Raw genomic sequence first — 16,774 nt, forward strand, 5'->3', positions numbered from 1 at the left:
CGCCGCCTGCTGGCCGCCGGGCCCAGCACCGGGCACCGGCTGCGGAAGCGAAAGCGAAAGCCGAGGGAGCCCGGCCGCCCTGGCTCGGGGATCCTCGCCCGCCGACAGAGGGGAAACGAAGCGGAGGCGGCGCGAGGGCACTTCAGAGCTCGGCCCCTGGCACGTAAAGGAAAGACCTCCGAGCTGCAGCCCAGAAGTCCCCTCCGGTGAGTTGGTGCGCGTGGGAACCTGGAGCTCTAACTGGGACGCAGCCCATCCACGAGCCACTCCGCGTCCCAGGCTTCCAGCCCTTCTGGACCCCGGGAGCAAGGGAGCGGGGCGGGACCGCCTGGCCCTTTGGAACTCGGCGGGGGCGGCTGGCGGGGGCGGGGTGGGGGGAGGGGGTCACGGGTCTTTTTTTAGAGGATGAGGCTGCAGATGGTCAGGCTTCCCAGCTCCCTCTGTCAGGCCGAATGCCTGGGATCCTAGGAGGGAGAGGACCAAGCACTTTTCAGGCATCTTTCAGGGTAGCACTGGGTAAATAAAATGGGAAGCCCGTGGACGCGTTCGGCGGAGTGCGAGTGGGGAGGAGTGGGGACAAGGATTGGGACTCACCTCTGTCGTTTCTCACCTTCTACCCCTAGATCTCGCCATGCGGCTCCCTGACCTGAGACCCTGGGCCTTCCTGCTGCTGGCCGACTGGGCGTTACTCTGGCTGCTGCAGGGGACCCTGGGGGCTCTGCTTCCCCGCGGGCTTCCAGGCCTGTGGCTAGAAGGCACCTTGCGACTGGGAGGGCTTTGGTGGCTTTTGAGGCTGGGAGGGCTGCTGAGGTTTGCGGGAGCACTGCTGCCCCCTCTCTGCCTGATGACCCCTCTGTTTCTCTCCCTGCAGGCCCTGGTCCCGGGGACCTTGAGTGCTCCCCCAGCCAGGGCGGCTTCAGCCCCGTGGAGCTGGCTGCTGCTGGGTTACGGAGCGGCAGGGCTGAGCTGGGGCGTGTGGGCTGTGCTGAGCCCTCCAGGAGCCCGGGAGAGGGAGCAGGGCCAGGAGAGCAACAGAGCCTTGATGTGGAGGTTGCTGAAGCTCTCAAGGCCAGACCTGCCTTTCCTGGGTGTGGCCTTCTTCTTCCTCGCTGTTGCTGTGTTGGGTGAGTCGGGAGAGGGCGCTGTGACTTGGAGGTGGGAAAAGGCCCTGGGCACCAGCACATTCACTGTTGTCCTCCCGCAGGTGAGACATTAATCTCTTACTATTCTGGTCTTGTGATTGACATCCTGGGAGGTGATTTTGATCCTGATGCCTTTGCCAGCGCCATCTTTTTCATGTGTCTCTTCTCTGTTGGGAGGTAGGTGATGGTGATTTGCTAGCCCCCAGTTTTTACAGGGGCCCTCACTTTCCTAACTGTTTTCAGACCCTCTGGTGCCCAAAGCACAAAATACTTAAACTAAAAAATCTGTATTTGTTCATTCACCATTCTGTGTCATGCATCCACTCATTTATTCCTCCGTTCACCACGTGGCTCCAACATCTTCAAAGTTTATATTACTTATTATAGTTACGGATAGGAGTGAATGTAGTACAAAAGGTGTTTATGTGTCGAATGGAATGTCTCTCAGTTACCTCTCAACATTTTTATCTCCATGAAGTTCCATTTCTCTTTTCTGTCTCCAACCTCCCACCCTGTGTTTGTTTCCACAGTTATCCAGTTGTCAGGGTGGGCATGTTTCTTCCTCCTGACTCTTCGTCCTTAAGTCATCTTGTCTCTCCTGGAAGATCTTACTCTGAGGCTTGTCACCTTTCTTTCCAGCATCTTTACTCTTTTCCACTTCATTTACTTTTCCTTCTGTTTTAAGACGTAGCCAGGAGTCCGCTGTCTACAAACTAAGTAACTAATTAACTAACTGCTTGATAGGGCTGGGACTAGGATGAGGTGAGTCAGGCACCTAGGCTGCAAAATTTAAGGAGGTGCTCATTCTCAGGGTCGTGCGAGTACCTCACTAGCCTTCCCCAAATACCAGCCGGCTGCTTGATCCTGCTCCTTTGATATGGTCATACTTCATTTAGAATCCCTCAAAAACCAGTTCTTCATTATTTCATACTTACTACTCTTTGCTGAAACTACTTAAAAGTGAACTTCTTAATGATCAAGCTGCTGCTTTAAAAAAAAAAATCAGCCCTCAGCTCTCTATGTGTCTGTAGCATCTGGCATCAGAACAATCTCTTTTTTTAAAAAAAATTATTTATTTATGTATCTTATTTATTTGTCTGTGCTGGGTCTTAGTTGCGGCATATGGTCTCTCAGCTGCAGCACGCGGGATCTCGTTTCCTGACCAGGGATCGAACCTGGGCCCCCTGCATTGGGAGCTCGGAGTCTTAACCACTGGACCACCAGGGAAGTCCCAGAACAATCTCTTATGATTGATCTTGTTCTTCAGGTAGCTTTTATGAACTCCCTTTCTACTTTCCAGTCCACTCTGCCTCTTCTGGAGAACCGTCCTCCTCTGGATCCTTAATTATGGACTTTTCTCAGGACTCAGTTCTTTGATCTTTAAGAACATTTTTCCTGTTGAGCTAATGCAGCTCACGTCTGCAGGACATTCCCACATCCACATTCCCACATCCAGCTCCAGTCTTGTAATCCAGAGGCCTCCTTGACGTTCCCATTGGATGACGCCCTGTCACCTCAGACTCCATGCACCCAGAACTCCAAGTGCATCCCACTCCCTCCTGGTCTCCTTGAAAATGCCTCCCTCTTCTTATTCCCATTCATGAAACCATCAGTATCCTCAGCTCCAAGCACCAGCGTCGTCGCTGCCTTTCTCACGTTCTTGCATTTGCCACACTCAAAACGTGCTCCTATGGCTCCTTTCTCTCCGTTCTCACTGTGATCACCAAAGTCCAAACCCTCACCATTTGATGTCTGAGTATGCCAGCAGCCCTCTCAACATGGTCATTAGATTTGTATTAGAAACCCATATTTTGTACAGTTCCTGCCTTTGCGCTTTCACAGTTTTCCTTTGAGTTTGACTGTAAAAATTCACTTGGTCTAAGAGGAATTTTCCAATCCCAAGGACAGTGGAGAGGGAGAACAGCAGGATCCCAGGGCTTTGGAGATGGGAGGGCAGGGAGTCCATTGCTACAGTTCCCACAAGAAAGTATCAATATCTGGAAGTAGGAAGAAGGACGTTGGGGGTGGAGGAAGGAGACCAAGACCAAGGGGAAAGCTGGAGGGATGGCCCTGAGAGAGACCAGGTCAGAAGGAAGCCATAGGCTCTTTCCCTTCACAGCATCTTTCCATTTCTATTGTACTGTTCCTTCCTGTCTAGAACAGAATGAACTAGTGATGCTGGTGAATCTGTCTGTGTTATGATGTGGTTCCCACAGCTGGCTCACTGTGTCCTCTTTTCTCTTCGTCTGTTGATTCCTGCCCCTTGTGTCTCCCTCTCTCTTATTTGTTTCTCTTCTGCTCTCATGATATACTGCCCCCAACTTTGTATTTGTTTTCTTCGCATGCTTTCTCCTCTGCTTCTGTCTCTCCCTCCGTCCTTCTCTGCATCTCTCCTCTTCATCCTCTGCCGCCCTCCTTCCCCGCAGTTCACTGTCTGCAGGCTGCCGAGGAAGCACCTTCACCTTCATCATGTCCAGAATCAACCTGCGGGTCCGGGAGCTGCTTTTCTCCTCCCTCCTGTGCCAGGACCTTGCTTTCTTCCAGGAGACTAAGACAGGTAGGGCCTGGAGTCCAGGTCTGGGGTCCCCCAGGACTTCCTTTCCCCTCCACTGCCCTCCCCCTGCATCCCTGGTGCCAAGGCCTGGAGCTGTTTTTCTCTCTTTGGGGACCATGTAGAGAGGCAATCTGCAGGGAGGGAGGGCTGTGTGAGATTGGGAGCTCAGGAGGGAGTTTCTGGGGGTTCTGCATTACAACATGTGGTTTCCTCACCGGCTTTGTCCTGCCCAGGGGAGCTGAATTCCCGGCTGAGCTCGGATACCAAACTGATGAGTAACTGGCTTCCTCTTAATGCCAACGTGCTGTCTCGAAGCCTGGTGAAAGTGCTGGGAGTTTACAGCTTCATGCTCAACCTGTCACCTCGACTCACCCTCCTTTCTCTGCTTGAGGTGCCTCTAATAACAGCGGCTGAAAAGATGTACAGTGCTCGCCATCAGGTACGTGTGGATGCTAGGGAATCCCCAGGGAAGAAGAAAGTTCTCCTAGAGGCCTTCTCCAGGCCCTTAGAGGCTTCAGAAGGTCCATGACCCTCTGGGACTTTGTGTGTGTGTGTGACAGAGAGTGGGGTGGGAAGAGAGGTGGCGGGGAAGAGAGAGAGAGAGAGAGAGAGAGAGATTTTCAGGTTATTTTTCATTATAGGTTATTAAAAGATGTTGAATGTAGTTCCCTGTGCTATACAGTAACTCCTTGTTGCTTATCTATTTTGTGTTAGTAGTTTGTATCTGTTCATCTCAAACTCTTAATTTATCCACTCCCCCCCTTCCCCCAATTTTGGTAACCATAAGTTTGTTTTCTACGTCTGTGAGTCTGCAGATTCATTTGTATTATTTTTTTAGATTCCACATGTAAATGATATCATATAATATTTGTCTTTCTCTGTCTGACTTGCTTCACTTAGCGTGAAGAGAGCGTTCCAAGGGCTGGAATGAGACGTGGGGGTCGGCTGTCTTCTGCCGAATCAGCCCCTCCTATCTCCTGCCCCACTTTTCCAGGCAGTCCTTCAGGAGATCCAGGATGCTGTGGCGAAAGCAGGACAGGTGGTACGTGAGGCAGTTGGAGGGCTGCAGACTGTGCGCAGTTTTGGGGCGGAGGAGCAAGAGGTCCGTCGCTATAAGGAGGCTCTTGACCGATGCCGGCAGCTGTGGTGGCGACGAGATCTGGAAAGGGCCCTCTACTGCCTCTTAAGGAGGGTGAGGAGGCTGAGTGGCTGGAGGAAGGGCTCAGGGAGGGGGCAGGGAAAGTGATGGTCCTCTTCCTACAGCTGGTCTGGGGGTCGCTCAGTGTCATAGGGGCAGGGAGGCCAAAGAATGGAAGATTCTCAGGCTCCCTTTCCTTCTCCCTCCAGATGCTGCACTTGGCAATGAAGGTTATATTGCTGAGACGTGGGCTGCAGCAGATCCTGGCTGGGGACCTCACCCGGGGCGGGCTGATCTCCTTTCTGCTCTACCAGGAGGACGTGGGCAACCACGTGGAAGTGAGTCAGGAGCTGTGCAGGCTCTCTTTTCCCGCTTTGTCTTCTATTTGTTCCCCTTAAAAAAAAACAACAAACTGAAATAACCCCAACTCATTGTGATAGAGAATTTCAAACATGGGCAATAAAAGAGAAAAAAACTATAATGTGAACCCCCATGTACCCAACATCTGTTTTTTTTTTAACTTTTATTTTCTTTATTTTCTTTAAAATTTTTGTTTTATATTGGGGTATAGTTGATTTACAGTGTTGTGTTAGTTTCAGGTGTACAGCAAAGTGAATCAGTTATACATATATCTACTCTTTTTTAGATTCTTTTCCCATGTAGGTCTTTACAGAGTATTGAGTAGAGTTCCCTGTGCTACACAGTAGGTCCTTATTAGTTATCTATTTTCTATATAGTAGTGTGTATATATCATAGGATATTGAATATAGTCCTCTCTGCTATACGATAGGACCTTGTTGTTTATCCCCCAGCATCTGTTTTAACAATTACCAATTCATGGCCAATCTTATTTAATCTGTAACCCCACCCACTTCCCTCCCCCCATATTATTTTGAAGCAATCCAAGATACGGTTTCATCTGTAAATATGTATCACTACATGTAAACATTAAAATACATGTAACCACAAAGCCATGGCCACAGCAAGAGAATTAACAACAACTTCACCAAATGCAAGTCAATGATCAGATTTTCACATTTTTCATAGAGGTATATATTACACTGATCTCTTTCTCTCTCTCATATACATTTGTGGTGACAGCAACCAGTAAAGCTTAGATCCATTAAATCATTTGCGGTGGCAAAACGGTGACACTCCCCCATTCCTTATTTATTAGATGCATGTCTCAAGGGAGATGTGTCCTCATCTACTGTTTGGTTGCCAAGTGGTACAGTTTGATTAGGAAAGGCACAGTAAGTGTTTAGTTCCTTCCTATATTTACCAGTTTTCAAAAATAATTAGTTACTGGATCTTGGGCTTTATAAGTTTCGTAGACACGGATTAAACATCTTTTATGGGTGGAGAGCTGTGCAAAGCAGTCTGGCATCTGCAAAGAGGAGGTGGGCACAGCACCCGCTTTTAAGGAGTTCCCTGTGTAACTCGGCCAGACAGAGCTGTGTACGAGTAACTGGAAAGGTCTGGGGATGGAAGGACTCTGGTCTCCATCCTTTACCTGGCAAATTGGAATAATGGGGTATTGGTGCCCCTTTGAAATTCAAGCAAATTGCACATTAAGGGGACTTCCCTGGCGGTCCAGTGGTTAGTACTCCATGCTTCCACTGCAGGGGGCACAGGTTTGATCGCTGGTCAGGGAAACAGGATCCCACATCCCACATGCCCTGTGGCACGGCCAAAAAAAGAAAAAAAAAAAAGATCGCACATTAACAGTAGGGAATCGGGACTTCCCTGGTGGCGCAGTGGTTAAGAATCCGCCTGCCAATGCAGGGGACACGGGTTTGATCTCTGGTCCGGGAAGATCGCACATGCCGCGGAGCAACTAAGCCCGTGCTCCACAACTACTGAGCCTGCACTCTAGAGCCCACGAGCCACAACTACTGAGCCCACGTGCCACAACTACTGAAGCCCGCATGCCTAGAGCCCGTGCTCTGCAACAAGAGCAGCCACTGCAATGAGAAGCCTGTGCACCGCAACCAAGAGTAGTCCTCACTTGCCGCAACTAGAGAAAGTCCACGCAGCAACGAAGACCCAATGCAGCCAAAAATAAATAAATATACATATCTATATATATGTGTATATATCTATATCTATCTATGTATATATAAAAGGTAGGGAATCTTTTTTGGATGAGGGGAGAAGCATGGCTGGGGTGGAGTGTGACAGGGAGGGTGTGAGGAGTTGGGAAGTTGGTTCCTGGTGGAGCTTCCTTTGCTTGGCTGACCCCTGCCTTCCTGTTTGCAGACCCTGGTGTACATGTTTGGGGACATGCTGAGCAATGTGGGGGCTGCAGAGAAGGTGTTCTGCTACCTGGACCGAAAGCCAAATCTGCCTCCAACTGGGACACAGGCCCCGCCCACTCTGAAGGGCCTGATGGAATTCCAGAACGTCTCCTTTGTGTATCCCAATCGCCCTGACCAGCCTGTGCTCAAGGTGCCCAACGGAGACCCCAGGGAGGGAATCTGGGCCCCTCACGCCCTGAGTGATGAGAAGCTTATCCTTCTCTGATAGAAAGAAGAGGAGAGGGAGGGCAAACAGGCAGGCCCCTAACTCTTTCCTGGCTTTTCTAGGGTCTGACATTCACCCTGCCTCCTGGGAAGATGACCGCACTGGTGGGGCCCAGTGGATCTGGAAAGAGCACAGTAGCTGCTCTGCTGCAGAATCTGTACCAGCCCACCGAGGGGCAGGTGCTGCTGGATGGGGTGCCCATCTCCCAGTATGAGCGCCGCTACCTACACCAACAGGTGGGTGGGGAGGAAGGAGAGGGATTGCAGATTGGATGGAAGAAGTATGTGCGGAGAGCAGGGGGTGGAGACGGGGGAAGAAACACAAGGGGTCCATTGTGAGGTAGGTAGGCGAGGAGGAAAGGAGGGTCCCTGCCTTGGGGGTTTCCACATGGTCCTCTGCTCCTGTCGCCTCTGCCCAGGTGGTTTTGGTCGGGCAGGAGCCTGTGCTGTTTTCGGGTTCGGTGAGGGACAACATCACTTATGGGCTGAAGGGCTGCAGCGATGAGAAGGTGCTGGCTGCTGCACGGGCGGCCAGAGTGGAGGAGTTCATAAAGGAAATGAAGCATGGACTTGATACAGGTACCTTCTTTTTTTTTTTTTTTTTTTTTAACATCTTTATTGGAGTATAATTGCTTTACAATGGTGTGTTGGTTTCTGCTTTATAACAAAGTGAATCAGCTATACGTATACATATATCCCCATATCCCCTCCCTCTTGCGTCTCCCTCCCACCCTCCCTATCCCACCCCTCTATGTGGACACAAAGCACCGAGCTGATCTCCCTGTGCTATGCTGCTGCTTCCCACTAGCCATCTGTTTACATTTGGTAGTGTTTATATGTCCATGCCACTCTCTCACTTTGTCCCAGCTTACCCTTACTCCTCCCTGTATCCTCAAGTCCATTCTCTACATCTGTGTCTTTATTCCTGTCCTGCCCCTAGGTTCTTCAGAACCTTTGTTTTAGATTCCATATATATGTGTTAGCATACGGTATTTGTTTTTCTCTTTCTAACTTACTTCACTCTGTATGACAGACTCTAGGTCCATCCACCTCACTACAAATAAATCAATTTCATTTCTTTTTATGGCTGAGTGATATTCCATTGTATAGATGTGCCACATCTTCTTTATCCATTCATCTGTCGAAGGACACTTAGATTGCTTCCATGTCCTGGCTATTGTAAACAGAGCTGCAGTGAACATTGTGGTACATGACTCTTCTTGAATTATGGTTTTCTCAGGGTATATGCCCAGTAGTGGGATTGCTGGGTCATATGGTAGTTCTATTTTTAGTTTTTTAAGGAACCTCCATCCTGTTCTCCATAGTGGCTGTATCAATTTACATTCCCACCAACAGTGCAAGAGGGTTCCCTTTTCTCCACACCCTCTCCAGTATTTATCGTTTGTAGATTTTTTGATGATGGCCATTCTGACCGGTGTGAGGTGATACCTCATTGTAGTTTTGACTTGCATTTCTCTAATGATTACTGATGTTGAGCATCCTTTCATGTGTTTGTTGGCAATCTGTATATCTTCAAAGAAATGTCTATTTAGGTCTTCTGCCCATTTTTGGATTGGGTTGTTTGTTTTTTTGATAATGAGCTGCCTGAGCTGCTTGTAAATTTGGGAGATTAATCCTTTGTCATTTGCTTCATTTGCATATATTTTCTCCCATTCTGAGGGTTGTCTTTTGGTTTTGTTTATGGTTTCCTTTGCTGTGCAAAAGTTTTTAAGTTTCATTAGGTACCATTTGTTTATTTTTGTTTTTATTTCCCTTTCTCTTGGAGGTGGGTCAAAAAGGATCTTGTTGTGATTTATGTCATAGAGTGTTCTGCTTATGTTTTCCTCTAAGAGTTTTATAGTGTCTGGCCTTACATTTAGGTCTTTAATCCACTTTGAGTTTATTTTTGTGTATGGTGTTAGGGAGTGTTCTAATTTCATTCTTTTACATGTAGCTGTCCAGTTTTCCCAGCACCACTTATTGAAGAGGCTGTCTTTTCTACATTGTATATTCTTGCCTCCTTTATCAAAGTTAAGGTGACCATATGTGCGTGGGTTTATCTCTGGGCTTTCTATCCTGTTTCACTGATCTATATTTCTGTTTTTGTGCCAGTACCGTACTGTCTTGATTACTGTAGCTTTGTAGTATAGTCTGAAGTCAGGGAGCCTGATTCCTTCAGCTCCGTTTTTCTTTCTCAAGATTGCTTTGGCTATTCGGGGTCTTTTGTGTTTCCATACAAATTGTGCAATTTTTTTTTCTTGTTCTGTGAAAAATGCCATTCGTAGTTTGATAGGGATTGCATTGAATCTGTAGATTGCTTTGGGTGATATAGTCATTTTCACAATGTTGATTCTTCCAATCCAAGAACATGGTATATCTCTCCATCTGTCTTTATCATCTTTAATTTCTTTCATCAGTGTCTTATAGTTTTCTGCATACAGGTCTTTCGTCTCCTTAGGTAGGTTTATTCCTAGGTATTTTATTCTTTTTGTTGCAATGGTAAATGGGAGTGTTTCCTTAATTTCTCTTTCAGATTTTTCATCATTAGTGTATAGGAGTGAAAGAGATTTCTGTGCATTAATTTTGTATCCTGCTACATTACCAGATTCATTGATTAGCTCTAGTAGTTTTCTGGTAGCATCATTAGGATTCTCTATGCATAGTATCATGTCATCTGCAAACAGTGACAGTTTTACTTCATCTTTTCTGATTTATATTCCCTTTTTTTCTTTTTCTTCTCTGATTGCTGTCACTAAAACTTCCAAAAGTATGTTGAATAATAGTGGTGAGAGTGGGCAACCTTGTCTTGTTCCTGATCTTAGTGGAAATGGTTTCAGTTTTTCACCATTGAGAACGATGTTGGCTGTGGGTTTGTCATATATGGCCTTTATTATGTTGAGGTAAGTTCCCTCTATGCCTACTCTCTGGAGGTTTTTTATCATAAATGGGTGCTGAATTTTGTCGAAAGCTTTTTCTGCATCTATTGAGATGATCATATGCTTTTTCTCCTTCAATTTGTTAATATGGTGTATCACGTTGATTGATTTGTATATATTGAAGAATCCTTGCATTCCTGGAATAAACCCCACTTGATCATGGTGTATGATCCTTTTAATGTGCTGTTGGATTCTGTTTGCTAGTATTTTGTTGAGGATTTTTGCATCTCTGTTCATCAGTGATATTGGCCTGTAGTTTTCTTTCTTTTCTGTCACATCAACAAAGACGTGACATCTTTGGTTTTGGTATCAGGGTGATGGTGGCCTCGTAGAATGAGTTTGGGAGTGTTCCTCCCTCTGCTATATTTTGGAAGAGTTTGAGAAGGATATGTGTTAGCTCTTCTCTAAATATTTGATAGAATTCGCCTGTGAAGCCATCTGGGCCTGGGCTTTTGTTTGTTGGAAGATTTTAAATCACAGTTTCAATTTCAGTGCTTGTGATTGGTCTGTTTACATTTTCTCTTTCTTCCTGGTTCAGTCTCGGAAGGTTGTGCTTTTCTGAGAATTTGTCTATTTCTTCCAGGTTGTCCATTTTATTGGCATAGAGTTGCCTGTAGTAATCTCTCATGATCCTTTGTATTTCTGCAGTGTCAGTTGTTACTTCTCCTTTTTCATTTCTAATTCTATTGATATGTGTCCTCTTCCTTTTTTTCTTGATGATTCTTGCTGATGGTTTATCAATTTTGTTTATCTTCTCAAAGAACCAGCTTTTAGTTTTATTGATCTTTGTTATCGCTTTCTTCATTTCTTTTTCATTTATTTCTGATCTGAACTTTATGATTTCTTTCCTTCTGCTAACTTTGGGGTTTTTTGTTCTTCTTCCTCTAATTGCTTTAGGGATACAGGTACCTTCAGCCAAACCCACTCACCTCCCTCCCCAGCATCATGAGTTCTGTAGCTGCCTGTCCAGCTCAGGAGCCTTTGTTCCTGGAGAGCAGGGCAGGGTGATGATGCATATTTACACGGGCAGCCCTAGAGGTCCCTCCCCTACTCCGGGCCCTCATCCGCCTAATTGTTGGCTGTGGAAATACCAGCTGTGCTTGTGAGGAGGATGTTTTCGTGGTCACCTGTGTGTGAGGAGAGGGATTTCTCGGTTTCCTCAGAGGTTGGGGAGAAAGGGAACCAGTTGGCTGTGGGACAGAAGCAACGTCTGGCCATCGCCCGGGCCCTTGTGAGGCACCCCCGGGTCCTCATCCTGGATGAAGCCACCAGTGCCCTGGACGTGGAGTGTGAGCAGGCTGTGAGTACTGGGCTCGGAGGGGCAGGGGCGGTGGGACCTTTCTTAGGGCTGGGATGGAATGGAGGCTATGTGGGGGTGGTGTGGGGACATCCCTGATGCCGCCATGTCTCCCGTCCCATCCTCCAGCTGCCACAGCCCCTCTGAGAGAGGAGGGCAGCGCAGACCTTTCCCTCCCGTTCTGTCTTATCTTCTCGTGTTTCATGCCTTCTCTACCCTAAGTCACTAGAGATGGTGCCCAGTGGGGCCGTGGCGTCCATCTTATTCTTATCTTTCTGAGGTGTTATGATCCTCCCCCTTCAGCTGCAGGACTGGAAAGCTCGCGGGGACCGCACGGTGCTGGTGATCGCCCACAAGCTGCACACGGTTCTGAACGCCGACCAGATCCTGGTGCTGAGCCAGGGAGAGCTGAAGGAGCATGAGCAGCTCATGGAGGGGCAGGACCTCTACTCCCGCCTGGTGCAGCAGAACAGGAGGACTGAGACCCCAGAGATGCTGGAGCCTTCTCAGGGCCATCTCAGTGACCCAGAGTAGCTCCTGCTTTGGCTTTCCCTGGGGGTGTTCCCCTGGGTGGTTGTTTTTGGAGCTGGAGGCCCGATGATGGAGATTTAGACCATGTGTACTTTTGTTGGGGCCATGGGAGGGCAGGAGGTTGCTTTCTGTATCCAGGGACCTTATTTCCTTGATGAACAGAGCTTTGCCTGGTGCTGAGTACTGTACTGTGGCATCATAAGTACATTTCAAAATATTTTTTCCTTATATAAATAGCACACATTCATATGGGAAATGTAGAGACAGGTAGGAAGGAGAAAAGTAAAGCTGCACACTGTTTCACATCCCAGAGATAATCACAGGGACTATTTTGCTGGCCGTCTTAGCCTTTGAATTGTTCTTTGAGATACATATTAACCAGTATGACATAAATATTCATGAGTTTGCCTTTCTGTATCCTTCCCCATTCCCACCAGGACCTGATATTTTGTTGGGGAGCTAGGGTATGGTGGGACAGAGGACTGTTCCCTAATTAACAGTATGAATAAAGTATTGATGAGTTACTGTGTACTGTACTGTGTACTGTGTACAGAGTAGGAACTATGCTAAGCCTTTTTCATGTATTATCATTTTTAATCCTTATCCTCAGCCCTTTGAGATTGTTAGTTATTATCCCCATTTTATGGATGAGAATACTGAGTCTCAAAGAGATTAAAGGACTTTCCCAAGGTTGCACAGTGGTGGAATTGGACTTGGAATCCAGGCCTGACCCCAGAGTCCACGCTCTCAGCCAATACATTATATTGCATCTTGTGTCATAATCTACTTTATAATCAGATCAAGTAAAGCTTTTTCACTTCTAGCTCCGAAAAGCTCTGAATCCCTTATCTTCTCTCTGATCTCGTTCTTGTAACTTTCATTCATAGTGTGAGATGATCTCATATTCAGAGAGGTTCCCCTACCGTTGGTGCACCTCTTCCAGCCATTGTTCACAAAGTCATTCTTTCTAAAAGACGCATAAGACGATGTCACTCCTGTAAAATCCTCCCTGTGTCTTCACCCCTTTTTCTGCTCACATCTTCCTCAGAGACAGTTTTTCTAGCCCGTTTGTCTCACCCTTTCTTGTTGGATTAAGTTCTATCCACAACAAACTTCCTGCCCTCCTGATGCCTTTGTGCCTCTGAGTATGTTGTTTCCTGCCATTCGGTGAACGATGCTCCTGGATTTGCCCCAGTTCTTTAAGATTCAACTCAGGATTCAAGTCTCCCAAGAAGCCTTGCTTTATCTTCTCAGTCTGGAGAAAGTGCCCTTTCTACGTGCTCTTGTTGCGCTGCTGCTGGGGCTTACCTCTCACAGTCCCTATTAAACTCTCCACCGCCCACTGTAGACCTCTGTCTTTCCACGAGACCATGAGCCCTTGCGGGGGAGGCTGTCTATCTTATTAAGCTTTATATCTACTACCTGGCACAGGGCTCCATTCATAGTGGACAATAAATAAATGTTTGTTGGGTAAATGAATAAATCTCCTTCCTCTACTGTCTTCCATCTTAATCCTCCGTACACATACAAATCGTGGAAAGTCCAAAGCTGTGCACGTCACTGGTTATTGGAAGGGTCTTAAAGTGGACGGTTCCTATTCTAGGAAGTTGAAACTTTCACTTTCCCAGAAATAGCAGGTACTTTCCCGGCTAGCAATGAACTCACCAGATATTTTTGTTTTTGTTTTTGTTTTGTTCTTCTGCCTGGCCACTGTTGGGAGCAAGGTGAGGCCAGAGTAAGGAACTTCTGGTGCAGATAAACCTTTGCTTCATCCTGCTGCTGTCCTACTTCTCCACACCTGTTTATCTCTCAAATTTCACCAAGGGTGAAATAAGCATTGGGAGAGAGAGAAGGCTGGCCTGATTCCTTCCCCTCCCCACCAAATGTCCTCCTTCTATTTATAAAGTAGGAATGATAATTTCTGTATCTCCCTACCTTATGGAAACTATAGTCCTCACAGAAGAAGATGTATTAATCTTTGATGTCCTCAGTACAAATTATACCCATTGACTCAAAATACTTTAAACTTGGAAGACATCTTAAAAATAGTATAGCTGTCAAATCTTACTTTACAGATAGGGAAAGTGGCCTGAAATCACACAGCTAATCAGTGACAGAGCTGGGAGGAAAACTCAGGCATCCTGATGGGCAGTATGGGAAGATACAGCAGAACTTAGGATCATAAGCGGTCGTGAAAACTTGTTATCTCAGGGAAACTTCCAGGTACGCCTTATTTCAGGGACACAGAACAATGTTCCCCGACAGAGTGCTCAACAAATCTTACAAGTGTGGTCTGCCTGGTAACCACAGACATTAGTAATTCTGATTTGTCCAGAGTTCTTTTCATTTCCCCCTCCTACTACCCATCACCATTTGACTTCCGCCCCTTAATTTCCCCTTCTTCTTGTCACTTACCTTCATTGCCTTTCCTGCTCAGCCATGTACTACTCTTTCTAAAGCGAGATATGAATGGAGAGGAGGAACCTTAGGAAACTCTCAGATTACTTTGGAGCCCCAAACAACCTCCCGCCCCGTCTGCTCTGCCCAGTGCGGGAATAACATTGAACTTAAAGTACTTTACACTCCAGCCGAGTGGGGCAGCCACTTGTAGTCTGCACGGCAGTCGCGGTTCAGGAGAAGGAAGTGTGGAGTCAGAATTTGCGGGGGAAAGGACAAGGGAATAAGGAAAACAAAAATCTGTTTTGGGCGCTGAGTGAAAGGAGCATCCGTTCACTTGGGTCCGATGCCACCTGCTGGCCCTAGGAAAGACTGAGTCTTCAACCTAGAGTTTCAAGGGCTTTTATGAATTGTAATAATTCAGTATCAACGATAGTCATTCACGGAGTGCCCTCTGTGTGCTTCTGCTGTGCTAAGTGCCTGCCATATACCATCTTACTTTATCTTTAAGATAATCCCATGTGGCAGGTGTCACTATCCCAATTCTAAGAATGAGAGTGGAGATTTAGAAACATTTACTCACTTGCCTGGGACACAGAGCTAGGAAGAGGTGGACTTTGCTTAACTTTACAACAGAACTCCTCAAAAGAGTTTGCTATACTGCCTGTATCCACTTACCCTCTTACTATTCTCTTTTTTAAAGATACAATTCATGTGAATAAGCAATACGTTAATTAATGTGGTTTACAATTCAAAAAGCACAACATGGTCTATGGAGGAAAGCTTCACTCCCATCCTTCCCCACAGTTTGCCAGTACCCCTTGCTTTGGCGATGCATACTTCAAGCTTTATCCTTCCAGAGAAACAATGTACTGTATATTTAAGCATATATATGTATATATTCTCGCTCCCTGTTATTACAAATAGCAGCTCCCTAAATTCCCAGTTCTGAAATTTACTTTTTTTAAATAAATGTATTTATTTTATCTAATTTTTACTGCTTTGGGTCTTCGTTGCAGCATGCGGGCTTTCTCTAGTTGCAGCGAGTGGGGGCTACTCTTCGTTGCGGTGCGCGGGCTTCTCATTGCGGTAGCTTCTTTTGTTGCAGAGCGTGGGCTCTAGGCATGCGGGCTTCAGTAGTTGTGGCATGTGGGCTCAGTAGTTGTGGCACATGGGCTTAGTTGCTCCTTGGCATGTGGGATTTTCCCTGACCAGGGTTCGAACCCGTGTCTCCTGCATTGGCAGGTGGATTCTTAACCACTGCACCACCAGGGAAGTCCTGAAATTTACTTTTTAAACTTTAGAAATATATGGCTCTAATGTATGCTATTTTATGGAAGTACCATATTTCATTTAGCCTGTCTCCTTTTATTGATGAGTAGTTAGGCTGTCAGAAGTCTTTTGCTATTATAAGCAATGTCTTGTCTAGACATTGTTATACACATGTGCGAGAATAGGACTAGGATAAAGTCCTAAAGAGGATGTTGCCAAGTCTAAATGTTTATGTATTATTAATATTGATAGATATTGGAAAATTACCGTCATGGAGATTGTATGAATGCAGAATTCCATCAGCAGTATATGAGTTTATCTCTTTCCCCGCATTCTCATCAACACAGAATGCTGCAAAATTTTTAGATTTTGTGACTCTTATAGATAAAAAGTGGCATCGTACCGAAGTTGTCATTTGGTTTATTTTTGTTACCACTTAAGGAAGAAGGATACTGAACCCAGAAAGAAAAACTGGGATGCAATAAGCAAAGATGAGTAAACACACACACGTGCACACACACCACCACAACCATCGTTAACTGAAACCTGTCTAAAATATTGGTAAATCAGACTGAGGAATGAAAAATGACTATAACTACGAAAATCACTGGCAATAATGACAATTAAATTTAAGAACATGATGGAATAATCAGAAATAACATGAGAGTGAGGGCAGATAAAGTGAAAGAATTCTAAAGTCTTGGTCGTATTTGGCAGGAGGGCAGAGATATTGATTAACTTCGGATGTTGCTAAATTAGGCAGTCATGTTAAAAATGTAGGGGTAAATCTTAATTAATAAAAACGAAAACTCCTAAGCCAGTAGGGGGAAATTAGAGATTACTTAGAATATTTAATTAGTTTAATGTAAGTGATGAAAGGACAATAAAGGAAGCAAATAACATAGCACAATATGTGATAATAGAAACAAATCCAGACAGCTTAGTAGTCACAGAAATGTAAATGGCTTAAATTTAGAAGTTAAAA

At 46.0% G+C, this 16,774-nt stretch overlaps 1 protein-coding gene across 1 annotated transcript; it reads left to right on the top strand.

Annotated features, from left to right (window-relative positions):
• On the top strand, positions 1-12,644 carry TAP2 (transporter 2, ATP binding cassette subfamily B member). The gene is made up of 12 exons (XM_079932946.1): positions 1-206; positions 624-1,124; positions 1,205-1,319; positions 3,569-3,699; positions 3,930-4,135; positions 4,691-4,888; positions 5,044-5,172; positions 7,094-7,282; positions 7,420-7,593; positions 7,776-7,935; positions 11,456-11,592; positions 11,893-12,644. Exons 2-12 carry the CDS (start codon positions 632-634, stop codon positions 12,121-12,123), a joined length of 2,163 nt encoding a protein of 720 aa, XP_079789072.1. The 5' UTR covers positions 1-206; positions 624-631; the 3' UTR covers positions 12,124-12,644.
• The last annotated feature ends 4,130 nt before the right edge of the window (positions 12,645-16,774 follow it).

This window comes from Stenella coeruleoalba (assembly GCF_951394435.1).
Source record: "Stenella coeruleoalba genome assembly, chromosome: 10".
Taxonomy (NCBI): domain Eukaryota; kingdom Metazoa; phylum Chordata; class Mammalia; order Artiodactyla; family Delphinidae; genus Stenella; species Stenella coeruleoalba.